At 53.0% G+C, this 24,298-nt stretch overlaps 1 protein-coding gene across 3 annotated transcripts in view; it reads left to right on the plus strand.

Moving 5' to 3' along the window:
• The first annotated feature begins 1,900 nt into the window (after positions 1 to 1,900).
• Positions 1,901 to 24,298, plus strand: part of GPRC5B (G protein-coupled receptor class C group 5 member B) — a 36,465-nt gene continuing 14,067 nt past the window's right edge. The window contains exons 1-4 of one of the 3 annotated variants that reach the window (XM_082670488.1): positions 1,901 to 2,034; positions 10,997 to 12,010; positions 19,492 to 19,615; positions 20,965 to 24,259. In XM_082670488.1, coding sequence (XP_082526614.1) covers positions 11,005 to 12,010; positions 19,492 to 19,615; positions 20,965 to 21,034 — 1,200 coding nt within the window. In that variant the 5' untranslated portion in view covers positions 1,901 to 2,034; positions 10,997 to 11,004 and the 3' untranslated portion in view covers positions 21,035 to 24,259. Of the gene's footprint in view, positions 2,035 to 10,996; positions 12,011 to 19,491; positions 19,616 to 20,964; positions 24,260 to 24,298 lie in introns of those variants that run through there. The other 2 variants (XM_082670489.1, XM_082670490.1) reach the window with 2 other exon arrangements.

Here is a 24,298-nt window from a genome sequence, read left to right on the forward strand (position 1 = left end):
TGCACCTGCTACTCAATAGCTTCCTTCATTTTCACCCTTTTCTTCCCAAAGTATCATCGCTCAAAGCTAAACTGATCATCACAGTCAGGGTCCCTCTGAAAATAAGCCGGGAAAGGGAATATAACCATGATTGTAATATTAACAAAACTCACACTAACAGTTTTCCATGCCAGGCTCTGTGTGAAGCTCTTTACAGGTATTGTGCTGTTTTTTGTTTATTTGTTTGGCCACACCGTGCGGCTTGTGGGATTTTAGTTCCCTGACCAGGGATCGAACCCGGGCCCTTGGCAGTGAGAGCTCAGGGTCCTAACCACTGGACCACCAGGGAATTCTCTGCATTATATGTTTAATCTTTACAATAACCCCAATAGGCATGTACTACTACAATTATCTCCATTTTGCGTATGAGGAAATTGAGGTTTAGAAAGTTGAATTTGCCCACGTTTACAGAGGGAAAGAAAAGGATCTTGGCGTCAGTTCCACTATACACCAGCAGGTGACAGTGCCCATCCATTTTCCAGTTCCCCAGTCTCGCGGGAACACTGAGGAGGGGTCGTACCGCAAACATTTAAAGATTGCCTACTGAGTGCCAGGCACTGTTCTAGGCGCTGAGGATACGTCTGCCGATGAAACTGGGCTAGTTTTCTGTTTTCGTGCTTCTTCTCCTCCATTTTTCCTTAAAATTAACATAAAATATTTGGAGAGTTGCGTGCCCAAAGGATACGTGGCCTGCCCGGGAGAAAACCGTCTTTGCTGCGGGGAGAGGATACTTGGGAGGCTGGAGGTTGGCGGGAAGGGGTGAGACTATCGGAAAGGTCCGGAGACCCCAAAGATCAGAGCCTAGAAATATGCCCAGAAGGGAGTGCTACTCCTCAACCCATCTTCCCGCCTCCCCACCCCGCTTCCCCCACGCAGAGAAGTGGGAAACAGGGGTCATCTCCCTGTCCTGTCTTGTAGGGCCGGGATGGGGTGGGAGGGTCTTACCCACACCACAAGTGGGGGGGTCCTCAAAGTTCTGGGGGCTTTTTTCGGGGGAGGGGGCGACCTGGAGAAGCCGGTCAGAAGCTGGAGCGCAGCCCCCAGGCCCGGTCGAGGCAATGCCGACATCGGACAGCCGGGTGGACTACGTCGAGCCAGACTTCAAGCGGGTCCCGCGGCTGCCCCGTGGGCGCGCATCCCGCCTGTGCCCTGGGCGTCTGCGGAGCGCCAAGCCGGTGGCCCCGGGCCTCCGAATGTGTGACCGGGAAGGTCGTGGACGTGTGTGTATGTGGATGATGTGGGGGGGGGGGAACGGTGATGGGATACTGCGTGTGGAGCTACGTGAAGGGTTTACCGTGTGGACCTCTGAGTATGTTTGGAGTGGCCAAGGATGCGGGTGTTGGGCTCAGGGTGCGTAAAGGGACAAGGACACTTGGGGGGGGAGGGTAATTGGAGTGTACCCAAGCGGGAAGGGGCTGCCTAGTTGATATTGGGGCGTTGGTGATTTTGGAACGCTCGCGGCGGAATCGTCTCTGCGCCCTGGATGGGGTGCCGGTATATTGTGGGGAAGTTAATGTTTAGGAACCCATGGTTTAGAAAGCCCCTCCACGTGTGTGTTTCTGAAAGTGGATCAACCTGGGGATGTGTCCGGCGCGTCCGGACTGCTTATGGACGCACTGTGGATGTGCGGGTGGTGTTCGTTAACTGGGGACACAGGAGAGGGCTAGTCTCAGCGCCGCAGGCCAGGAGCAAGGAGATTGCGCGGGGCTGCTTTCGGAACACTCAGCCTAGCCTGGGCCGGGGAGGGGCGGGGCTTGGAAGCTCCGGGGGCGGGGCGGGGCCTCCCGGGGGCGGGCCGGCAGGAGGGGCGGGGCCGCGGCGGCTGCAGCAGCGCGGGCCGGGCCAGGGGGCGCCTAGCTCGGCAGCGGCTCGCGAGTGAGATGCAGTGAGGTCGGACGGGCGGGCGCGCTGGGCTGGGGACACAGCTGCGCTGCAGAGATGTGACTCGGACCGAGGGCCAGCAGGAGCATCGGCGCTGCGGGGCCGCGGGGGTCGGTGAGTGCGAGCCGCGCCGGTGGGGTGGAGGGCAATGCGGCGACCCCAGAAACTTTTCCCGCCGTGGACTTGGGACGGTTGGGGTGGGGTCTGCTTCTTGTGCTTTTCTGAGGCCTCCCCCAAGGGGTTATTCTGCTGGGGGAGCTGGGGGATTAGGGTGGGGGGACCACAGTGCGGCGGGAGACGAGCCGCAGAGGGCGGGGCGGGGGGCGGGGAGGGTTGGGACCTTTATGGGGGGAGGGGATGTACCCGGACCAGGTGGAGATCCAAGTCTCTGGGGAGGATCTGGGGGCGACCACAGGAAAGGGCAGCTGGGACTGTAAGGGAGTCCAGGCGTGTCCGAGTGACTCCTGTGAGGGCAGCCACGGGCAGGGCTGCGTGGCAAGCCCGTGGGGCCTGAGCACAGACAGGGCAGACGGAGCCGGGGGCACAGGGGCCGAGTTGGGGGGTGAGCTGCCGCACCTGCCATAGGGGCAGGGGGCCGAGCTCGCAGCCGGCCGTGGCTGCGCACTGCGGGAAAGGAGGGGACACCGCGGGCGAGAAGAGCTGAGCTCTGGGGCTGCGGGAAGAAATGAGGGGCGAATGCATACAATGGCGGGATGTTAGCGCTGCTGTTGCGGCCAAGCTAGAGGTGAGGATCAGTCCTGTGCTGCGTCCCCCCCCCCCAACTTGGGGGACACGGGCTTCCAGCGCCAAGCACCCCGGGATCCCTACCGCCTGCACCCGCCTTGGCCTGGGGGAGCTGGCCAACCAGCCAGGGAGGGGGCGTACCGAGCTTACCACCGAGGACGGCTCCAGCGCAGCCCGCGGGTTTCCTACCGGGCTCTGTCACTCCTAGGCCTAGCCAACACCCCACCACACGCACACACCCACCCAACATGTCCCCAGTTCGCTAAGGGGCGGCTCCTTGGAGCGCGGACAAAGGCCCCTGGAGTGTGGCGGGCAGCCGCGTCCCCGCCTGGGGCCCCGGGCCACGCGCCACATTGGCTGCCCAACTGCGCCAGCATGGGGTGGGGGGCACCTGAGCAGAGCCCCGGAGGAACTGGGAAATCCTCGCAAAGACAAGAGAAGTGGGGGAGGGACTTGGCACAAAAGCTTTAGAACTTCAGCCGAGGAACCTTGATTCAGAAGTTTCCCCACGGGCGGGGGCTCTCTGGAGGATTTCAGACTTTGAGTTAAAACTGCATGCAAATAGGATGTAAATAGAATGCAAATAGTCGGTTGGGAGCCCTTCACTGGGCCAGTTTTGTACCTAGACTGCGGAGTGAACAGTTTCCTATCTGTTCCCTGCTCTGTTCTGAAAAGGGGTCAGCTGAGTTGGGGAGGGAAAAGATGGAAGTGGGAAGGAGTCGCCATTTGGGGCCCAGGCAGCAAGAAAAGCAGTTTTGTTAGAAAGAGAAGCTCAAAATCTTTATTAGTTAATGTGTTATTTCAATAAATATGCGAGCTACAGAAGTGGCAGATAAGCCCCTGCTCTCAGGGCACTGGGGAGGTGGGTGAACACTAAATAAGTAAATAAATAGTAAGTAGCTAGAACTTCTGATGGGATAAGGGCTGCCAGGAAAAGAAAGCAGAGTGCTGTAAAATAAAGTGACAAGAGTATGTACACATAAGGGAAGACCGTGCTGGGGAGTGACACGTTAGTGGAGCCCCGCTATGGGGGAGGGGGCACTGACAGACGCAGGGGGAAGACTGAACCAGGCAGAGGGCACCGCAAGTGCAAAGGCTTGGAGGTGGGAATGAGTGCAGAGAAAATGAACAAAGGCCATTGTGGCTGGAGCTCATAGGCAGATGTGGAGAGCGGGGTTAGAAAGGGGATGGCAGGGACCAGCCAGACCACGATCTTTTGGGCCATGGAAAGGAGTTTAGGTTTTATTCTCCTTGGACTGGTGAACCCTTGCAGGATTTGGAGTGGAAAGCCACGAGATCTGATTTTTAAACGCTCCCCTGACCTTTACAAGGAGACGAAAAGCAGCTTCCTTTTCATTCTGCCTCTGAGGGTGGCAAGGCGCTGGGAGCCTCCGAAGGGGACCTGTGAGGACTGCTTTGAGCCTGGCTGGCCCTGTAAGCCTACGCCAGGGGTAGGTCAGGTTTTAAAACCCACTTCCCACTTTTAGGCAGTTTTTGTCCCCCCTAAGTGGCCCCCACCCAGAGCCCAACGCCCCATAAGCACTTCCATGCGGAGCTTCCTGGGGGTTCTGAGTTAGTCACATTTTCTTCTCAGAATTACGGCCTCAGAGGAACCATCCACCCTGGAACGGGCAGCCAAGGATGCAATTTGCATTTAAATGATTGCTTTTATTTACAGGGTTGGAGCTGCTTTGCATATTCATGGCTCACGGAGCCTGTGTTCTGGCAACCCTGTTTACTAACCTGTGAGGGTTATTAAATCCAAGGGCCCCCAGATAGGCTGGTGGTCTGGGCGGCCTTGGGAACTGAAGATTACGAGATGGTGTAACTTGCAAAAGACATCAAAGGGTTAGATTGCAGGTCTGGGAAATAGTTTAATGTCAGGAAACCTTGTAACAGTTTAATCCCTCTGGAGCAGGAAATGCACCAGCGGCTATAATGGGAGTGGGCAGGGACAGAGTGTGATGCTGGGGTGTGTCGGGGGAATGGCTCTGCAGCCTTATCCTGGGCTTCTGTCCAACAGAGGGAGTCCAACAAGGGGTGCAGTGGCCTTGAGGTCAGCAGTTGGGAGAAGTGGGTTCTAGTCCCGGCTCGGCCCATCAATTCCAGGAAGCCTCTGGCCAAGTTGCATTACCTCTTTGTATTCCCAACAGGACAATGGGAATCGTAATTGTAATAAGCCAGGACCCAGTGCTCCCTGTCTGCGGTGCTGAGTACTTTCTAAGTACGTTTCACATCAGCCTTGTGAAAGTGGCACTATCATTATCCTTGTTTTACAGAAGAAGAGACTGAAGGTCAGAGAGGTTAAGTGAGTAATGCCCAATGTCACACAGTTCTGTCTGACTTTCCTCCAACTGAGAGGTCTTCCACTCTTGAGGAGACTGACGGGAGTGTAAATCCTGTGCCAGGTATTCATCGGGTACTGAACTGTTAGACATGCCCAGGGCTAGCAAAGCCCCCCCAGATCTGTTTAGTTTTTCTTTCCCTTCCATGCCCCAGCGCCTCCCCGCTTCTTTAGAGAAGGTGGGTTTAAGATTCCTCTGCTGGTAGCCCCCGAGGCGAAGCAGGTCAGAATGGTGTGTTCCAGAGCAGTTTTGTATATCTTGTGTCTCCTTTCATATGGGTAGATGGCAACGTGGGGATGCTAGTTCCCAGGAGAATGGCTGGTGTCCCATTTCTGGGTGTCCGGCTCTGACTCCTCAACAGGGACACCCAGTTTCAGGGCACGCAGGCTGGCCTCAGGTCCTCCAGCACCGGTTCCTCTCTGGAAAACCACCTTCACAGCAAGGCTCCCATTTAGAGCACCTGCTGTGGGGATCAGGAGAGTTTGGGAGTTTCCAAGGTAGACCACCCCCAAAGGCTTCTCCCCTTCACACCACCTCAGGGACCTCTTTGCTTGGTGTGTGACTGGGGAGGCTGGAAACCAGTGGTGGACAAACACCTGGGTGAGCCCCTGTTTCAGCCCCATCTCCATGGCAACCACCCCTCCTGGAAAAGCAAAGTCAGAAAAGTTCATAACCTCAGAGCATTCGCCAATCTTTTATTTAACACTTTATATAAGTGCTTACCCCATGCTATCTGTTGTCCTAAACTCTAATTATTAATTATTTTAATCCTCACAAGAACGCTGGAAGATGGGTATTATCACCCCCATTTTGCAGATGAAGAAACCGAGACTAGTAAGGTTAAGTCAGCCGCCCATGGTCACAGGGTTCTCGCAAGTGCCAGGGGCAGAACTTGAAACCGGAAGTTTCTGCTGCTTGGCCGGGATTGAGCCTGGGAGAAGCAGCCCTGCTTGTGGCCTTCGGGCAGGCAGCGCTGTCCTCGCGCAAGGAATCTTGCCTGCATTCTTTCCAGCCTCTGCAGGCCCCAGCTTGCGAGGAACATGCTGCTCCACCACCTGCCGGTAGCTTCTGTCCCCTCTGCGGGGAGAGAGAGAGAGTGTGTGCGCGCGCGCATGCGGGCCTGTGTGCGCGGGCCTGCGTGTGCGATGCAGTGTTTTTAAGAGCGTCTGAATGAGTCACATTTCTGGGAGCCTGGCTGGCAGCAAAGTAATTAGTATGTGAGCCGAGTCTTGCACATTCATCACTTTATTCATTACTCCTTTTGAGGAGCTGCATGCCTACATCCCACGGGTCTGTTGCCATGTATTCATCCCTTCCCAGTCAGCCCTGCCTTGCGGCTGACTCCAAACCTCTAATCTTGTTTTGTGCAGTTTGGGGTTCCTGGAGAGCTGCTCCTTTCTCAGCAGCGGGGCGGCCCCAGGTGGCTGAGGGGGTAGGATGGGGCTTACCTGACAGTGGGTGAGATGGAGTGTGAGTGAGCACTGCCCCCTGGGCCTGGGGCAGGGATAGTGGGGCGGAAGGTGCCGGGCCATCGTCCAGGCTCCCCCACTGCATATGTTCGTGCTTCTCAAACCTCAGTGCACCGAAGCATCTGAGCACACCTGGAGCTTATCGTAGGGCTGTGGAAACACAGGTGGCCAGGCCCACTGCTGAGCGTCTGCATTTCTAACCAGTTCCCGGGCGATGCTGCCGCTGTTGCCAGTCTGAAGATCAGACTTTGACTGAAGCCTCTCAGGCCCTCAGTCCCCTCCTCTATAAAATGACGGTGAGAGCATCTTCCTGCCAGGTGACATGAGGGTTGGAGACCACGTTTAATCAGTCTATTGATTCAGCAACTGGGCCGTGAGCCCTGCCCATGTGCCAGGCACTGGGGAATCGGTGCAGAACAAGACAGACAAGAGCCTGGTGTGTGGGATCAGACCAAAAGAGTAATCAAATAAAATATTTGAAAACTGTGGCACATGTTATGAAGATAAGGATCGGGAGTATCGGTGTAGAGCGTAAAGAGGCAGAGGGAACCTAATTGAGATAGACTGGCCAGCAAAGGTCTCACCGTGTGACATTTCCAGAGCCCTGGTCTGTAGTAAGAGCCCAGTAACAATAGGACAATTGTTTGTCTCCTGGCTCCACCGCTTTCTAGCTATGTGACCTTGGACAAGCCACCTGGCTTCTCTGTTTTATTTCCTGTAAAATGGAGACAGTGATAGAACTTGCCTCGTGGGGTCATCGTCCAGATGATAAGGTATTAATATATGTGAAGCGCACAGAAGAGGGCCTGGTGCACAGTGAGCACCTGTGCGAGCTCACAGTCACTGTCGCGGTCACTATGGCAGTAACAGAAAACTCTGCAGGGCAGAACCCCCCAGAAATCCTAGATGAGCTGGACTCAGCGTCATTCCGTGAGGTGGTGTGTAGCCTCCCTCCTGTTCATCCTGGACATTGTTCTGTAGAACGATGGCTGTCACCTCATGGGCATCTTTAGCAATGAAAATGACCTACTTGGAACAACTGGACCCTATGGAAGCCTCTGGCTGCCTGGATGTTGGGTAGAGAGGGCTTCCTGGAAGAAGAGGACCACATCATGTGGGACGTAGAATAGAACTTCCTTGTTAGCAAGTAACATAAACCCATCTCAGACTGGCTTAATCCAAAAAAAGGAAGTTAATTGGCTGCTGGAACTGCAAAGACCAGGGTATCTGGCTTCAGGCATAACTGAAGCCAGCCTTGCTGTGTATTAGGACTCTGGTCCATCACGTGGCCGTTTCCTGTGAGTCAGCTTTACTCTCAGACAGGTTCTGTCCCTGTGATGGTAAGTCCTCTCCAGCTCCAGGTGTATATCCTTTTAGCTCATTAACCCCGATAACAAGAGAAAACCTCTTTCCAGTTAATTCTAGCAAAAATCCTCAGACTGATTCTCATGGGTTTGGTTGGGGCCGGGTGCCTGTTCATGAACCAGTCAGTGTGGCCAAAGGGTGGGATAAATGCTCTGATTGGCCAGGCTGGGTCGGGTGCTTGCAGCTGGGGCTCAAGGCGGCTCTCCAAAGGAAATTCAGGAGCTCTCTTCAGAAATGAGAGAAACGGAGGCAGGACAACAAAAACAACAGCTGCCCCAGAAGGAGAGGGTTCCAACCTTGGGAATGAAAGCAGAAAGCAAGAGTGTATCTATTTCCCATCTGAGAAAGGAGTCGGAGCTAGAGACCTGGACCACAGCCGTAGGAACCTGCACAATTTCAGAAGCGTGGTCACCATCTTGTTATTTTCTTCATCCACACTGGTTTCCTGTTGTGGCTGGAAGGACAAGCAGGAAGGGGGACGAGCTGGTGGAACCCAGTCCCAATTTGTAGGCAGGCCTGGAGAGAGGAGATTCCCCCAGGAGAATGAGGGGAGGCAGCTAAAGAAGGCCAAGTTCTTGCGAGGAAAGGACCTGAGGCCTGGCTGGTTTCCTGGCTTCACCCTCATCAACTCTGTTCTCCGGTGTATAAACCAGGCTTTCTCAACCTCAGCACTGTTGACATGTGGGGCCGGATCATCCTTTGTGTTGAGAGCCATCTCAGGCATTGTAGGATGCTTAGCCACTTCCCTGGACTCTACCCACTGGATGCCAATTGCACCCCGCCCTCCCCAGTTGTGACAACCAAAAATGTCCTTAGACATGCCTCAGTGTCCCTTGGGATCAAAATTGCCCCTGGTTGAGAACCACTGGCCTGCAGGTGGGTGGGAGAGTTGGGGAGAGGGTTGGTGGTCAAGACTCCAGAAGCGCATTCCTACCCGTCCTCTCCCGGCCACGCTGGAGGTGAGACTGGCTGATGTGTGGCCTAGAGAGGCCGCCTGGGGTGTGTCTTGCTGTCAGTTGCTGAGAAGTCTCCTGATGAGAGGCCTAGGGGAAACCCACTGCACTGTGTCGGGGGCCTGGTGGCATTTTGTTCCAGCATATCCGGTTCTTAAACTTTGATTCCCAGTGTGCTCTTGTGAGATGCAGCTCTGGCTAGGACAGTATTTTTTTAAAGGTGGTACGTTGGGATATATGCCAGTGGGTATGCAACGTGAGTTCCATCAACAAGTATTTCAATGTGTTGAGTTTCCTTTTGAGTCGATTTCAGGGACTTGGTGAGTCAGTTAAGTAAATAACTTACGGTGGGTTTGTAGACAAGGTGTAAATGGCCGAGGTGGCTCTCCAGTGACTGAAGCAGCAGAGCCCCGAATAGCGGCAGGACCATGGGCCTGATCGCCTGGGTCTGGGGTGCTTGTTTCAGGAGCATCTCTTGCCAGATGCCTTCCGTTCCCAGTCTGCCTTCTTTCATCTACAGGCAAAGAAGCTGGTCCATAGAGTACCAGGCTCCTTCTCATTCTGCAGCATCAATAATTTATCCCAGTTGATGGCCTTGCGGCCAAGGCAGGATCAGAGCTGCTCACCGTATCCCATCAAGGAGCAGAGAGAGAGGTGGTCGATACCGCATTTACTTAAGAAAGCCCCAGGGATGTGCTGAGCTTCCCTGGAGGTGGCTGGTTACAGCCTCACTGTGGGTGGAGCTAAGGCCGTAAGTCTGGCTTAAGACGCCTGGAAACATCACTGCAGAGCTGTGCAGGCATGGCTTTCCCAAGGCCAGGCTCCCTCCAAAAGCAAGGAGCTGGTGGCAGTGGGTAGAGGAGAGTCCTGGTGAGAAGTCTCGTTCACTCAGTATTTAGGAAGCATCTAGTGTGCTTTTATGCTAGTACTTGACCAGTGGCGCTCATCCTGGTGATTTTCCCCCCAGGGGACACTGGCAGTGTCTAAAAACTTGGGAGGTTGTCACAGTTGGGGGAGGGGGTGAGCTTCAGTCACCTGGTGGGTAGAGGCCAGTGATGCTGCTACACACCCTGCAGTGCACAGGACAACCCCCCAAACGAGGAAGAATGAGGCCCGAGGCTGATGAACGAGACAGACCGTGTCCCCGTCACCCTGTAGCTAGTGGTGAAGAAAGACAGGAAGGGAGGAGAGGAGGAAGGGACAGGAGAAACAAAGTAAACAGGCAAAAAGATGACAGATGCCATTAGACCTAAGAAATAGATGAGGGACGCTGGGGGTGGGGATGGGGGTGTGACCTTGGCCAAGGTCTGAGGGGATGACATTAGAGCTGAGACCAGTGTGGGGAGGGGCAGTTTTCCATAAGAGCAGGGTGTGGAGGGCAGTCTAGGCAGAGGGAGGAGGGGAAGACGAGACAGGGGTTAATAAGCCCATCTCCTGGCGGCTGTGTGGACTCCATGAGGCATGGAGGCATCCCCGGCAGAGGTGGGCTGGCTGGAGTGAGAGGATGGACTCTCAGCAGATATTTGTGGGAGGGGTGGGATGTGCGAGGGGAGAGGGGGGAAAGGGTGGAACCCAGGAAGACTGTTCACACTACATTTGAAACGCTGGGAAGCTTCTAAGAGGGCATGCGTCTAGGAGCTGAGTGGTGTGACCCTGGGCAGGTGTCCCAACCTCCTCAAGACTGTTGTGTCACCGTCACCTGTGTGAGGACTGGATGTGTCGAGTGCCTGGCCGAGGGTGAGTCATCGGTGAATGTCAGCTGTTAGCGCTGAGAGACTGAAACGGCTAGTGCGTGCCCCTCTCCCAGGCTGAGAGACTGAAACGGGTAGTGCGTGCCCCTCTCCCAGCGAGCGCTCGGCCCATGACCGTCTCTTCAAGTCTCATTTTATTCCCTTATTTTTGAAGAGCTCAGACATGGCCTCAAATTCAAAGAATATGAAAGAGTATCCAGAGAAAGTGAGTCCCCCTCCCATCCTCTCCTCCAGCCACTAGCACTGATGGTTCACGGCTGTTCACTGAGCCCGGACTAGGGGGTAGATGGGGGCCGAAATCCCCGCCCCTCCTCCAGGCTGTGCTGCCTGGAGAAGGGGGCTGGTGGGTTTGAAGTGAGGTGGGTCTTCTTAAAGAAGTCAGGAGAGTGGGAGTCTTACAATGAATTGGTCTTTTCCCCCCAACTTTTCTGGAACGTTCCTGGTGTCAGAGAGAAAGATGAGAACCCACCAGGTGCTTGCTTTCCTCCTGCTCTTCGTGATTGCCTCCGGGGCCTCCGAGAACACCAGCACGTCCCGGGGCTGCGGGCTGGACCTCCTTCCTCAGTACGTGTCCCTGTGCGACCTGGACACCATCTGGGGCATCGTGGTGGAGGCCGTGGCGGGGGCGGGCGCCCTGATCACACTGCTTCTCATTCTCATCCTCCTGGTGCGCCTGCCGTTCATCAAGGACAAGGAGAAGAAGGACCCCGTGGGCCTCCACTTCCTCTTCCTCCTGGGGACCCTGGGCCTCTTCGGCCTGACGTTCGCCTTCATCATCCGGGAGGATGAGACCATCTGCGCCGTCCGCCGGTTCCTCTGGGGCGTCCTCTTCGCGCTCTGCTTCTCCTGCCTGCTGAGCCAGGCGTGGCGCGTGCGGAGGCTGGTGCGCCGTGGCAAGAGCCCGTCGGGCTGGCAGCTGGTGGGCGTGGCCCTGTGCCTGATGCTCGTGCAGGTCATCATCGCCATCGAGTGGCTCGTGCTGACGGTGCTGCGCGACGAGAAGCCGGCCTGCGCCTACGAGCCGATGGACTTCGCCATGGCCCTCATCTACGACATGGTGCTGCTCGTGGCCACCCTGGGGCTGGCCCTCTTCACGCTGTGCGGCAAGTTCAAGAAGTGGAAGCAGAACGGGGTCTGCATCCTGGTCACGGCCTTCCTCTCCGTGCTCGTCTGGGTGGCCTGGATGACCATGTACCTCTTCGGCAACGCGGAGCTGCGGCAGGGAGACGCCTGGGGAGACCCCACCTTGGCCATCACGCTGGTGGCCAGTGGCTGGGTCTTCGTCATCTTCCACGCCATCCCAGAGGTCCACTGCACCATCCTGCCCTCCCCGCAGGAGAACGCACCCAACTACTTCGACACGTCGCAGCCGAGGATGCGGGAGACGGCGTTTGAGGAGGACGTGCCGCTGCCGCGGACCTACATGGAGAACAAGGCCTTCTCGATGGATGAACACAGCGCAGGTAAGGTGGGCACCGCCCCGCTGGGTTAGGCTGTTCTTCGCAAAAGTGCTCTCTCCTTTTTCTCCACCGGGGATGGGTGGTCCTGGGGATGGTCCTGGCAGATCAGAGCCTACAGACGTTGACCGCTGTGCTGAAATGGGCCCAGAGCTGCATTCTTATTTAGCATCGACCAATTTAATATAAAAAGCCGGGTTTCTGGCCTTTTTCGCAAATATCGATCTGGCAGTGCTGGGCTGCCATTCCCACCTGGCAGCAGTCGTGTGAAGCTGGCTGCAAAGGCTCTGTCTCTTACCCCTCACTGAGTTGTGGTGGCCCTTTAGGTGGGGATCCACTTTCTCTCCACCACACTCCCTGGCCCGGCCGCTATAACATATCAACATTAAGTCCCTGGCTCCCTGGAAGTGTTTACGATTGCAGCCCACGTGCTGGAGGGATGCAGGGGGTGATGAGGGGCAGTGCTCTCCAGTCCCCTCCCCTACCTCTGTCTCCAGGAGTGTATGAATTTGGGCCCTGGAGTCAGACGTCTGGGTTGGGATCCTGCCTCTGCCACTTCCTAGATGTTAAGGCTTTGTGCACCCCATAGACCTGTTGAGAGAGGTAACATACTGAGGGGCTCCCACGGCACCTGGCTTGTTGGATGTGCATCTTGGTTGGGTTCCCCCGAAAGCAGAGCCTGCGATGTTGTAGGTGGTTTACTTAGGAGGCGGTCCCTGCCAGGGAGAATGAGACTGGGATGGCAGAAACACCAGAACGAGAGCATCAAAGAGCTGGTTACCGCCGTGGGCAGCTGGGGCTCATCCCTGCCAGGGACACGTGTAGAACGAGCCTCAGAATCGATCCTCGGAGGACAGGAGGCTGCGGCATCTGTCCACCAACTCCTATCTCCCGCCGTCATGAGCGTCTCCCAGGGCTCCCGTAAATGGGCTGAACAAGTTCCATGAGCCCGCACGGCAGAAAAGAGATTTTGTGGGTACTTCGAGTGGAGGTGGTCTGAGCACCCAGGCTGTGTGCTACCGCTGCGGCGGGATTCCCAAGAGGGAAGAGCCGAGAGGAGGTGGCCCAGGCCCCAGGCGCCCCTGCTGTAGACGCTGGAGAAGTGTCTCTTACAATTGTTGCTTAAAGCAAGTCGGCTGAGCTCCCAGCACTTGAGATTAATTAAAATGGCTTTTTCTCAGTTACCTAAACATTTATCAGGAGCTACAGTAATAATTAGCAGCAGCAGTAGTAATAATTAATCACCTAGTATAACCATTTATTGAACACTGCCTCCATGCCAGGCACTATTCTGACTTCTTAACCTGCATTATCTCATTAGTTCACCCCTCCACCTGATGAGGCAGGGTCTGTTATTATCCCCATCTTACAGATGAATAAATGGAGGCTGTAAGAGGTTCAGTCTTGCCTGATGACATACAGCTAGGAGGTGGCCCATTCCAGATGGTCGTGGTCCCCTTTTCTCTGATGCTCACCCAGGTGCCTGGGCAGTGCCCACTGTCTGGTCATACTACGAAGTCAGCCTTGTTGGGTTGAGTGCTGAGGCCCAGAGCACAACCACCCACCCCTGCAGGCAGGGGGGAAGCACATCAAGCCACCGGGTCCTCCAAGGCCACCCTCAGCCCTCCTCTCCACCAGGATGTGCCCAGCTGCTTCTGAACCCCTGCTCCTGACCAGACCCACAGGAGAGAATGACAGACCTTCCCCGCCCCCCACACCACCTGCAACCCCACCATGGGTAGAGTCAGACATCCTGGTGTGGCCTTTATCAGAGCTGCTCCCCTCTTACTGGGAAGCCCCAAGCCTGCAAGCCTCTGTTTGTCAATAGATTTGGCAGGGATGAGCCGCAGCTCTGGTGGGGCTGGCTCCGTGGATCGCCAGGAGAAGATGAGGGTCAGGATGGGGGTCATCACTCACTGGGAGGCCAGAGGGCCCCTCAGGGCATGTGATGGGCAGAGGCCAGGCACCTGGCCAGTTCCTGGGGTCCTGGTGGAGCCACCTGTTCCTTGGATTCTCCTGGAATAGGATCCTCTGTATCTGAGACCCATGGACTCCCCTTGGACCTCAAAGGTAACAGGAACTCTCAAAATGGATGTAAATTTTTATACATTCAATTGGGAATTAGTCTATTGCTTTGTCAGATTCTCAAAGCCATTCGTAATCCCCGGAAAGTTAAGAACCAGGGTTGTTGAACCTGATCATCTAGTTTACTTGCAGTGAAAGGGGGGTGCTAGAACTACACAAGCAGTAGGGGCTTCAGAAGTAAGGATGGCTAACCTCTCCTGGGTGCTCACCATGGACCAGGTACCATTCTGAGCATTTTAGCGGCTAATCTCATTTAATCCCTACAGTAACCCAGTGAGGTCCGTTTTGCAGACAGAAAACTAAGGCACGGAGAGGCTGAACACCTTGCCCAAGAGGCAGAGCCAGGGTTTGAACCCAGGCGGCCTGACTCCAGAGCCCACACACTGACCACTCTGCCACAGAATTTCTCTTCTCTTCTTAAAGGACTTTAGTGTCCCTCATCTCACAGATGTGTCAGGACTCTCTGAGAAGACAGGGATTATAGGTCCCATTTTACAGAGCAAGAAACTGAGTCCAGGAGTGTCAGGCAACTTGTTCAGGCTCACAGCAGAGCTCACAGCAGAGCAGGGAGAGAGAAGGTTGGCTTTCTGAATCCTGTGCATCCTTTCTTGTGAAAATGCACCCAGTACGTCATATCCACATAAGATCCAGAGATCTAAGGGGTTTGGGACCCATGTCAGTACCAGGAGTACCAGTGCTGGCACAGCGCATGATGGGGTCTCCAGAAGTGCCCCACAGGCCCATCTGTTTCAAATGCTATGTTCCAAAGCCAAGGAGGTTGTCCCTCATTCCCCTCTTTCTTTTCCAAAACAAAAATAGCTTTATTATTCCTTTCTGATGACAAAAGATCAACAATAATCAGGTAGGAGTTCAGCAAGTGAAAATAATAAAAATTGCTCAGAATCCCATTGCCCAAAGGCAACTACTGCTGACTGTTTGGTCTCATCTTGCCAGACATCTCTTGATGAGCGCACGCACGCACGCACACACACACACACACACACACACCAATCCCGCAGAGCAGTTCTTAACCTGTCTGCACGTTAGAATCTCTTGGGTGCCTGCCCCTCATTCTGATTAAGTCGGTTTGGGCTTAGGTATTTTAAGCTCTCCAAGTGCTTCTAAGATGTAACCATGTTGAAACCACTGGTCTAAGTGGTCTTCTGCTATGTGCTTGCTTAAATCAACAGTATATCATGGAGGGAGGCCTTTCCAGGTCAGCGACAGCAGAGCTACAGTACTCTTTTCACGAGGCAGAGATTACTAGGAGGTACCATCATTTATTTTTCTGATCTTAGCTGGTGAATATTCTGCTCGTTTCTGGCTTTCCGTATAAGTAATGCTGCAATGAACGTTCTTATCCATCCATGTTTGTGCCCTTGATCAATTAACTCCTACACATGTGTCAGAAGAGTCTGCACCTTTCAATCTTGATATATACTGCCAGACGCCACCCCACAGAAAGGTGGACTCATTTAGTCTCCCCTGAATAATTATATGAGAGCCCCATTTCCCCAGCTCTTCACCAACCTTGGATGTTGTCAGACTTAACAGCCCAATTTTGCATCCTCCCAAATGTGTGTCTGCCAAAATTCACATGGGCATGAGGCAAAGCCAATTCCCTTGGAAGGCTCACAGGGAGAGAATAAATTGTCATCCTGGCTAGGATTGTCTTTGTTCTGGAAACACTACTTTGCTGGCTGGGGAATGCCTGGGCACCCTCCCTTGCCATGGTGAGAACAGCTGTTCTCATCTTTGGTCTGACCTCAGCCAGCTTGTATTTTAGGGAACTAGGCCCCACGAGGGGCCTTGCCCGGGAGCTACAATTGGCCCTGTTTCTCCTGTATTTTATCTACCCAGCCTTTCAGGCTCTGTACCCTTGAGAGTCCATCCCTGAAGTCGAGATGGGAAGGGCATTCCCCAGGCTGCACTGTGGCGCAGCCACTGCTCCCTTATTTCCTTCCCCCAGTGAGACCTCAGATATGTAGGACCTCGCCAGCCTGCTGTTTCTTAATGAGTATCAACAAGGTGTGAGGGGGGCTTCCCTGGTGGCGCAGTGGTTAAGAATCTGCCTGCCAACGGGTTCGAGCCCTGGTCCGGGAAGATCCCACATGCCGCGGAGCAACGAAGCCCGTGCGCCACAACTACTGAAGCCCACGCGCCTAGAGCCCGTGCTCCACAAGAGAAGCCACTGCAATGAGAAACCCGCGCACCGCAACTAGAGAAAGGCCGCGTGCAGCAACAAAGACCCAACTCAGCCAAAAATAATAATAATAATAAATAAATTAATTAGAAAACAAGGCATGAGGTATGTGATAGAAGATGAAAATACCCTGAAGGATATAGCACTTCAGATCACATGTTGGAAAGCGTTAACAAGGTACATTAAATGTTCACCTTTCAAAGGAGCAAGAAAGAAAAGGGTTCTTTCTTCTGTTAGGGGATTTGGCTCTCTGATCTCATTAGGCCAAGGGCTATTTAAACTCTGCCCCTTCGCTTCCCAGTGGAAGGCCCTGTGCCAGTCAGCTTTGGGGGCAGGGCGAATCTCGCCTCACTTGCAGAGTCTAAACAGGAGAAGACTGGCATTTAGCCTATGATCTTACATTCCTGTTGGGACCTCCTTATGGATGAGCCCTACTTGCCTTTCAGAGCTGACCCAGGTCAGAGTGGAGTGTTAGTTGGAAAAATCTGCTCTGAAGCAATTTAACCAAAACAACACAAAACAACAATGAACTAAGGTACTGGGGGTCAGGCTTCAGAAATGGATAGATCCAGGAAGCTCAAGTGATGACAACATTTGGTCTCTCTCCAGCTCTTGGCTCTGTTAGAATCCTGGCAGCACACGGCTCTAGGCTTACACAGAGTCCCAGCAGAAAAGAGGAACATTTCCCAGGATGCTTGAGGAACAATCCCAGAATTAGCTCTGACTGGACCTGATTGGCCAGGCCCCAATTATATGCCCACCTCAAGGCCAGGGAAGGAGACAGTTGTAGCCAGTACTCAGGACCTAGAATGTGGGAGGGATGTTTACCAGAGGAGAACAGCAGATAACCACTACACAGAGGGATCCCTGGGCCAAGGCATCCCACAGATGGCCTGTAGAGTCTAGCCTTTGTTTTTTGAAGAGAATGGTTTAGAGCCAGATCCCCCCACCATAGCCGGCAGGGTCTCTGCATTATGAGGAAAGCTGTGCTGTTTGGTTTTCCGTCTCTTTCAAGGAGGTCTCGGCTAGGAATTGGGACTAGTGAGGGTCCATGGACTCTGTCCCCTGGTCCACTTCTCTACTTCCCAGGAAGGTCATCTTCTTGTCAGCCTGTGCATGGGAGCTGTTGAAGGCTTGGAGATGCTAAAGCAAAGAGTCTGTTTTGGAACATGCATTCCCCACCCTGCCTTGGTTCAGTCTGGGCTGAGTTGCCTCTAATGCAGGGGTCCCCAACCCCCAGGCCGCAGACTGGTAGTGGTCCTTAGCAGTCTGTGGCCTATTAGGAACAGCAGCAGGCGAGCGAGCGAAGCTTCATCTGCCGCTCCCCATCGCTCCCCATCGCTCCCCATCCCTCCCCATCTCTCCCCATCGCTCCCCATCTCTCTCCATCACTCCCCATCGCTCCCCAACGCTCCCTATCGCTCTTCATCCCCATCGCTCCCCATCGTGCCCCATCTCTCCCCATCGCTCCCCATCTCTCCCCATCGCTCCCCATCGCTCCCCATCGCTCCCCATCCCTCCCCATCTCTCCCCATCGCTCCCCATCTCTCCCCGTCGCTCCCCATCTCTCCCCATCTCTCCCCATCCCTCCCCATCGCTCCCCATCCCTCCCCATCGCTCCCCATCGCTCCCCATCGCTCCCCATCTCTCCCCATCACTCCCCATCTCTCCCCATCGCTCCCCAACGCTCGAATTACCATCTGAACCATCCCCCCACCTCCAGCCCCGCTCCGGCCCCTACCCTGCCCCCGGTCCCTGGAAAAATTGTCTTCCATGAAACCGGTCCCTAGTGCCAAAAGGTTGGGGACCGCTGCCCTAATGTCACTTCAATTCAGATTGCTGCTAAGTAGCTAAATGTGGTTAAAAACAAAGTATCTGGAGCCAGAATAATGTGATGGTCAAGAACACAGATTCTCTCTGCTTGGGTTCAAATGCTGGTTCTTACCAGCTGTGTGACCTTAGGCAAGTTACCTAATCCCTCTGTGCCCCGTGTAAAATGGCATCTCACAATTGAGAAAGACTTTTGTTTTGATTTTTTTATAGTGCTTCTTGTTTCTGTTATTTCTTAATGGACTATTTTTTAGAGCAGTTTTAGGTACAGAAAATTTGAACAGGAAGTACAGGGAATTCCTGCCTGCCCCCTCCCCTGGTTTTCCCTATTATTAACAACTTTCATTAGTGTTACATTTGTCGCAGTGGATGAATCAATATTGATACATTATTATTAACTAAAGTCCATAATTAACATTTTAGAGGTCACTCTTTGTACAGTTCTACGGGTTTGGACAAATGCATGATGTCATGTCTCCACCATTATAGTATCACCCAGAATAGTTCCAATGCCCTAAAAATTCCCTGTGCTCCCCCCAAACCTTTGGCAATCACTAATCTTTTCACTGTCTCTATAGTTTAGCCTTTTCCAGAATATTATAGTTGGAATCATACAGTAACTTTTTACAGCCTGGCTGCTTTCACTTAGTAATATACATTTCACGGTTCCACCACGCCTTTTTGTATCATCTGATTTTTCTTCACCAAAAAAAGGAAATTTAGATGTCTAAAAGTACACTGCAAATAAGAAACACCATTTACTCTCCTTTCAGAGGTAGAAAGTGATGACATATTTTGCTATCTTTGCTTCAGATCTCCCTTTTTTTCCTGTCTACAAATGACCCCACTCATGTGTCTGGGGCCCCTCTGTCCTCTTCCCCGTCACTTTTCCCTGAAGACGTCCAACCTCTACCATGTACTTGTGGTCCAGGGTCTCAGGGTTGCCCACCTCTGTGTGTATCCAGAAACCGTGTTGCACAGTGTGGTGTTGAACTTGTCAGGGATGGCACTCAGTAGTGAGGAGGTCTTTTGTCAGAAAACAACTTCTGAGGGATACAGGCGCTCCCGCATCACCCATGGCCCGCGGGGGCAGGGGAGGGCCGGGCGAGGCTCCACCCGGGGTCCCCTCCCTGAGAGCCGCCTGCGCCCTGGATTCTGCAAACTCCCCAACCCCACTGAGACGGGTCAGGCTCCAAGAGAGCCAGAGAACAAAGCGCCTTTGTGACTTTTGTTTTGAATCTGGCTTGTGACAAAGGGGAGGGGTGGGGGGGTGTGTGCCTGGAGCGTGGTGTTGATGCAGGGGAAGAAAACAAAATTCAAAATTGTGTCTTCTTTTTTTTTTGGTGTTGCCTTTCCTTCCCTCCCTCAGCTCTCCGAACAGGATTTCGCAATGGCAGCTTGGGAAACAGACCCAGCGCTCCATTCAGAAGTAACGTGTATCAGCCAACTGAGATGGCCGTTGTGCTCAACGGGGGGACTGTAAGTATCAGGAGGTGATGTTTGGCAGGAAGCCTAGGAGTGGTCAGTGTTGGGGGGCAGCTTTGATGGGGACACACCGCTCTGCGGAGGCCGCTTACAGGGCTGCAAAGACAGCGGCTCACGTCGACACCCCTCGCGGCTAGGATGCATGCAGTGCTTCCATTTTTCTCCTTTCCTCTCGACCCGCTTTCTCCATGCACGGAACATCCACCTGTACTTAGCTGACCGTTTGTAGATTCGTTTGAAAGAGTCCCTGTTTCTTGGGGCTCTTGCACCCAGTGAATTAATTCTCTGGTTTTCATTATGCAGAAGGTGCCCCCGTCCATGCTGTCCTTCAGAAGTGACTTTTAGGAAAAGCCCAGAGTCACGAAACCCTGGCAGATTTTGCTAGCATCCAACCTAGTTGAGCTCTCTGTCCCCTGCTCCCTGCCTGCACACCGTGCCCCAGCTGCGTACTGGGTTCCAACTTCTTAAAACATTTCTGAAGAAACTGAAGTGATTATCATTTCTCTCCCGCGAACACAAAAACAGGTTTACTATCTGATGCCAAACAGACCTTCAGCAGAATTGTCACCATTTACATTTTGCCTCCGTGGACTTACATCATTTTCTTTCTCTGGCAATCTAAAAGCTCACTCTCATTCCCACATTTAATTTCCAAACATAGCTACATGCTTCTTTCAGAAACAACACATGAGCCAGTTTACACGTGTAAATTGGATTTCCATTCTTTATATCATGTGCCAATTCCATAACTCCACCTGGACTTCTTTGTTTTTAATGTGAGTCAGGGATGGTCTCTGATCTCTGGAGGGAACTTTGGTTTTCCTGGCCTTCAGATGGGATGTGATGCATCAGTTTGCATTGGCGTGGAATGGGCTCAAAGCAAGCGGGCTCACGGATTGCGTTTGTGAAGACCCCCAGCCATCCACTGGCCTGTTTATTGTTGGGCACTAAGAAAAGCCTAAGTTTCAAGCATTTGGCCTGTGTGTTTTAATAAATTTAGTTAGAAAATAGCCCCATCAGTCATTCTTATCATTCTGATAAACCTTCTGATCAGTCATTCTTCAGCCCCCCTGGTCTGGTCAAGGCCAGTGTGCATAAAAACACCCTGGATTTAGAAAGTGAGGTGGGGTTCTGGGTAAAGAAACATATTTGTTCAGGTTCATGATTACAGAAAAGGGCAGATGGCCTTCCCCAAAATGGAGCGTCCTACATAACACATAGTGGTTGCTGCCTTTCCTGGGAATTATTCAGCCCAGAAAAGACAAGGTAACTTATCTGTGGTACGTTGTTAACAAACTGGTTTCTGACGTTGACGTTGCAAAGCACGGAGTTCTTAGTGTGTTATTCCTGTTTCCAGATCCCAACTGCTCCGCCAAGTTACGCTGGAAGACACCTCTGGTGAAAGACTTTTAAGTTCCAGAGAATAAGAATCTCTCTTACCGATTTTATTCCCTGGCTGTGTCTTTCTTGAGGGAGAAATCAGTAACAGTAGCTGAACAAGGCCGCCTCGCAGCCAGGAGATTTGGAAATCCTAGACAAGGGGATTTTGTGTAAATGTGAACACTGCTGAACTGAAAAGCTAACACCGACTGCCCTCCCCTCCCCTGCCACACACACACACACACACACACACACCCCTACACACACACACACACACACACACACACACACACACACACACACACACACACACACACACACACACACACCTAATACCAAACCAACCTCAAACCCTGCAAACTAAAGCAAAGCTAATTGCAATAGGATTAGGCTCACTCGAACATGTGGCTGAGAAGACTGTTTCATCCTCTGGGTATAGAACAGAACCAAGTTCACAGCCAGTGGGCCGGGCTGATGTTGGTTGAACATGGAGATCCCACACCATCGCCCCTCCCCAGCAAGTGCTGGACCTCAGGCAGCCTCTTGGAGATGACCATGTCACTGAGGAGGATGAATTGTGGCTTTCCCACAGGCCTGCCTCTTGGTTTTCACATTTCAGGGGGGTCAGGAGCAGTTAAGGAGATTGTGAGTGTGATTCCGAGGCGAGGCCCAACCGAATCATGGGGAGAGCTTTAAAAGCAGTGGTGGAGGGAGCCTGCCACGTGCCAAAGAAGAAAAGGCTGTCTGGGAGTTGAAGGGACCATCACTTAGGAAGCGGCCGCCAGCCACTGTTCCTTCTCTGGGCCTCTTGCTCTGCCGTCGATGGCAGGAAGCGAGCATGCCTCCTTCTGCGGGGCAGCTTCTGGCTGGGGCAGCCGTCTCTCCCCTGATCACCTCTCCCTCTTCCCTCCTCGTGAGTGTTCCTCCAGCCCTTCCCCAGCTCCATTCCCACGTCCATTTCAGAAGCTCAGATGGGACCACCAGCTCAGAGTGCACTAGCTTGGCCAGAGGCCACTGCCACCGCAGATTTCCCATGATGCTGTCACCCGGCAGGGGTGCCCCAGGGTGGAGAGGTAACGCCCGCTGCCTAGCAAGCAGTGAGTTCTTGGGTCTTCTATGCGGATGTAGTGAAAGGTCCAGGGTGGGGTGAAGCACGTGAGGGTTTCTTGCTGCTTTGGGAGGGTATGGGGGACATTTTTGTCTTGGTTTTCTGCAAGTTCCATGAAAATGGTTCTCTTCAAAGCCCATTGTTTCTGTCATGATTTCCGTCTGTCCTCAGCAAGTCATTCCTTTATTTGGCATTTCCAACATCTCGGCCATTAAAAGCCCCATGTTCTCTGCACTGTTTGGCCAGTATAATCGCTAGCAATGATTCAAAGCAAAGAGTTTTAACCTGACGGCATGGAATGTATAAATGAGGGCGGGTCCTTTTGCATATACTCTAATCACTGTATTGCTTTTTTCTATAAAACCAACCCATAAGCCTTTAACCTTTAAAGAAAATGAAAAAGGTTAGTGTTTGGGGGGAAACTGACCTCTTCATAAGCCGTTATGTCTGAGCTGAGTATGTTTTAATAAACCTTCTGATTTTTCTCGAGGCCCTAGTCTGCTGTGTCCCATCCTCTCCCTCCCCTGCCCGCATCCTTGTAGAGCACCGGGGTAGCGAGGCCAATCTGGCCACCCCTGTGTAGCCCTCCTTCAGATTAGCGCATTTCCGTGGGTTGCCAGCATGGGGAAGAGGGAGCATGGCGCCAGAATGCCGCCCCCTACCTGACCTTCGGGAAGCGCCCGCCCGCCCCACCCCCGGAGCACGTGCTTGCTTCTAGGGAGAGAATCCCATCCCAGCCCTCTGTGCCAGGAGGGTCACTGGGTGGACTGGAACTTGGAGTATGGGGGCGGGGGGTGGACGGAGAGAAGCTAGGACCCGGGGTGGAGGCAGATGCGTGCAGACCCAGCATTCTGAACGTCACAGAAATCTCTGAACACCTCGGTCCCATCTGGTGAAAAACGGCCGCGTTACATGTTCTCGTGCTGGGAAACGGTCGCTCACTCACACTCCCTGGAGTCCTTCAGAGCTCTCTGATCCCATCAGTGACTCAGGCTGCAAGAGCTCCCCTTGCAGAGGGGAGAGCAAACACGGTCATGTCCTCTCTAAGTTCTTGGCGGTCCAGGCGTGTCGGGTGGCGCAGCATAGATGGCTACAAGCGGAAAGGAACGTTTCACCACCGTAGAAATGGAACCGGCTTTGAGCCACAGGAAACCTCACTTATTGAGACCTTTTTCTTTCCTTTTCTTTTTAAATCTCTGATAGTTTTTGCACTTCTGGGTTTTATTTTATTTTGGCTTTGAGGTCAAGAGTGGGCTGAATGCTCTCCCAGTGAGGGTGGAGACAGGGAGTGAGGGGAGAGGGCAGAGAACTGTTCTTACAATGGCTTCACCTGAACGGTGCGAAGAGACATCTTTGCCAAGAGACTGTGGCAGCCAGCTGCCCCCACGGAGTGAAGTTTAAATACAAAATTAAGTGGCACCTCTGTTTAAGGTCTGTTTATGTAAACAAGACATTGGGGGAAGATGACCTGGAAGGAGAGCCTGTGTGATCAAAACACCTAATTGTAAGCACAAATCTTTCCAGGTCCAGTTGTCAAACTCACCTTGGGACTATAAGAGCCACTCTTTCCCCTCTAATAGAAAACGGTCATTCTGTGCTGGATTCCTCCCCTGGAGATGGAGTGGAGGGAGGGAGGCAATCGGCCCCAAGAATTGACAAACCGGGAAGTTCTGTGTGTCTCAAGGGTTGCAGATTTGGTTGTTGAAAGCTGGGGAGTCACTGTCCTAGCACAGATTCTGTCAGGGCCCACAGAACGTGGGCAAAGTGGGAGGGGTCTTCCTGGTTAGGCAAGGCTGAGTTGAATCCCGAACCGAAAGGGAGCATTGTGGCTTTTATAATCCAATGATGCAATGATTATACCAGCTTACAAGGAGTTCTCAGCAGGTGCTTTTTATTCATCGATAAAGAGCTAAGGCTCGTTTTTGATAGATAATATATATTTATTAAGTGTATTAATGTGTGTTTTATAATGTACCTTTATCCTCCCCTGGCTGACTGTTGCATACTTTAAAAAAATCGTTAAAGAACTTTCAGGACAATCAATGTGTACCATAAACGACTGTATGTAAATATTACAAATTTAAAAGACTGTAAAGCATGGGCAGATAGGTTTTATTTTCCAAATGCTGTTCTTAACACAAAAAATAAAGGCTTTACTATTTACTTAAGACGTGTGGTAGCTTGTCAAAACAACCCAATACAA

The sequence above is a fragment of the Grampus griseus genome, assembly GCF_964374135.1.
Source record: "Grampus griseus genome assembly, chromosome: 14".
In the NCBI taxonomy this organism is placed as follows: Eukaryota; Metazoa; Chordata; class Mammalia; order Artiodactyla; family Delphinidae; genus Grampus; species Grampus griseus.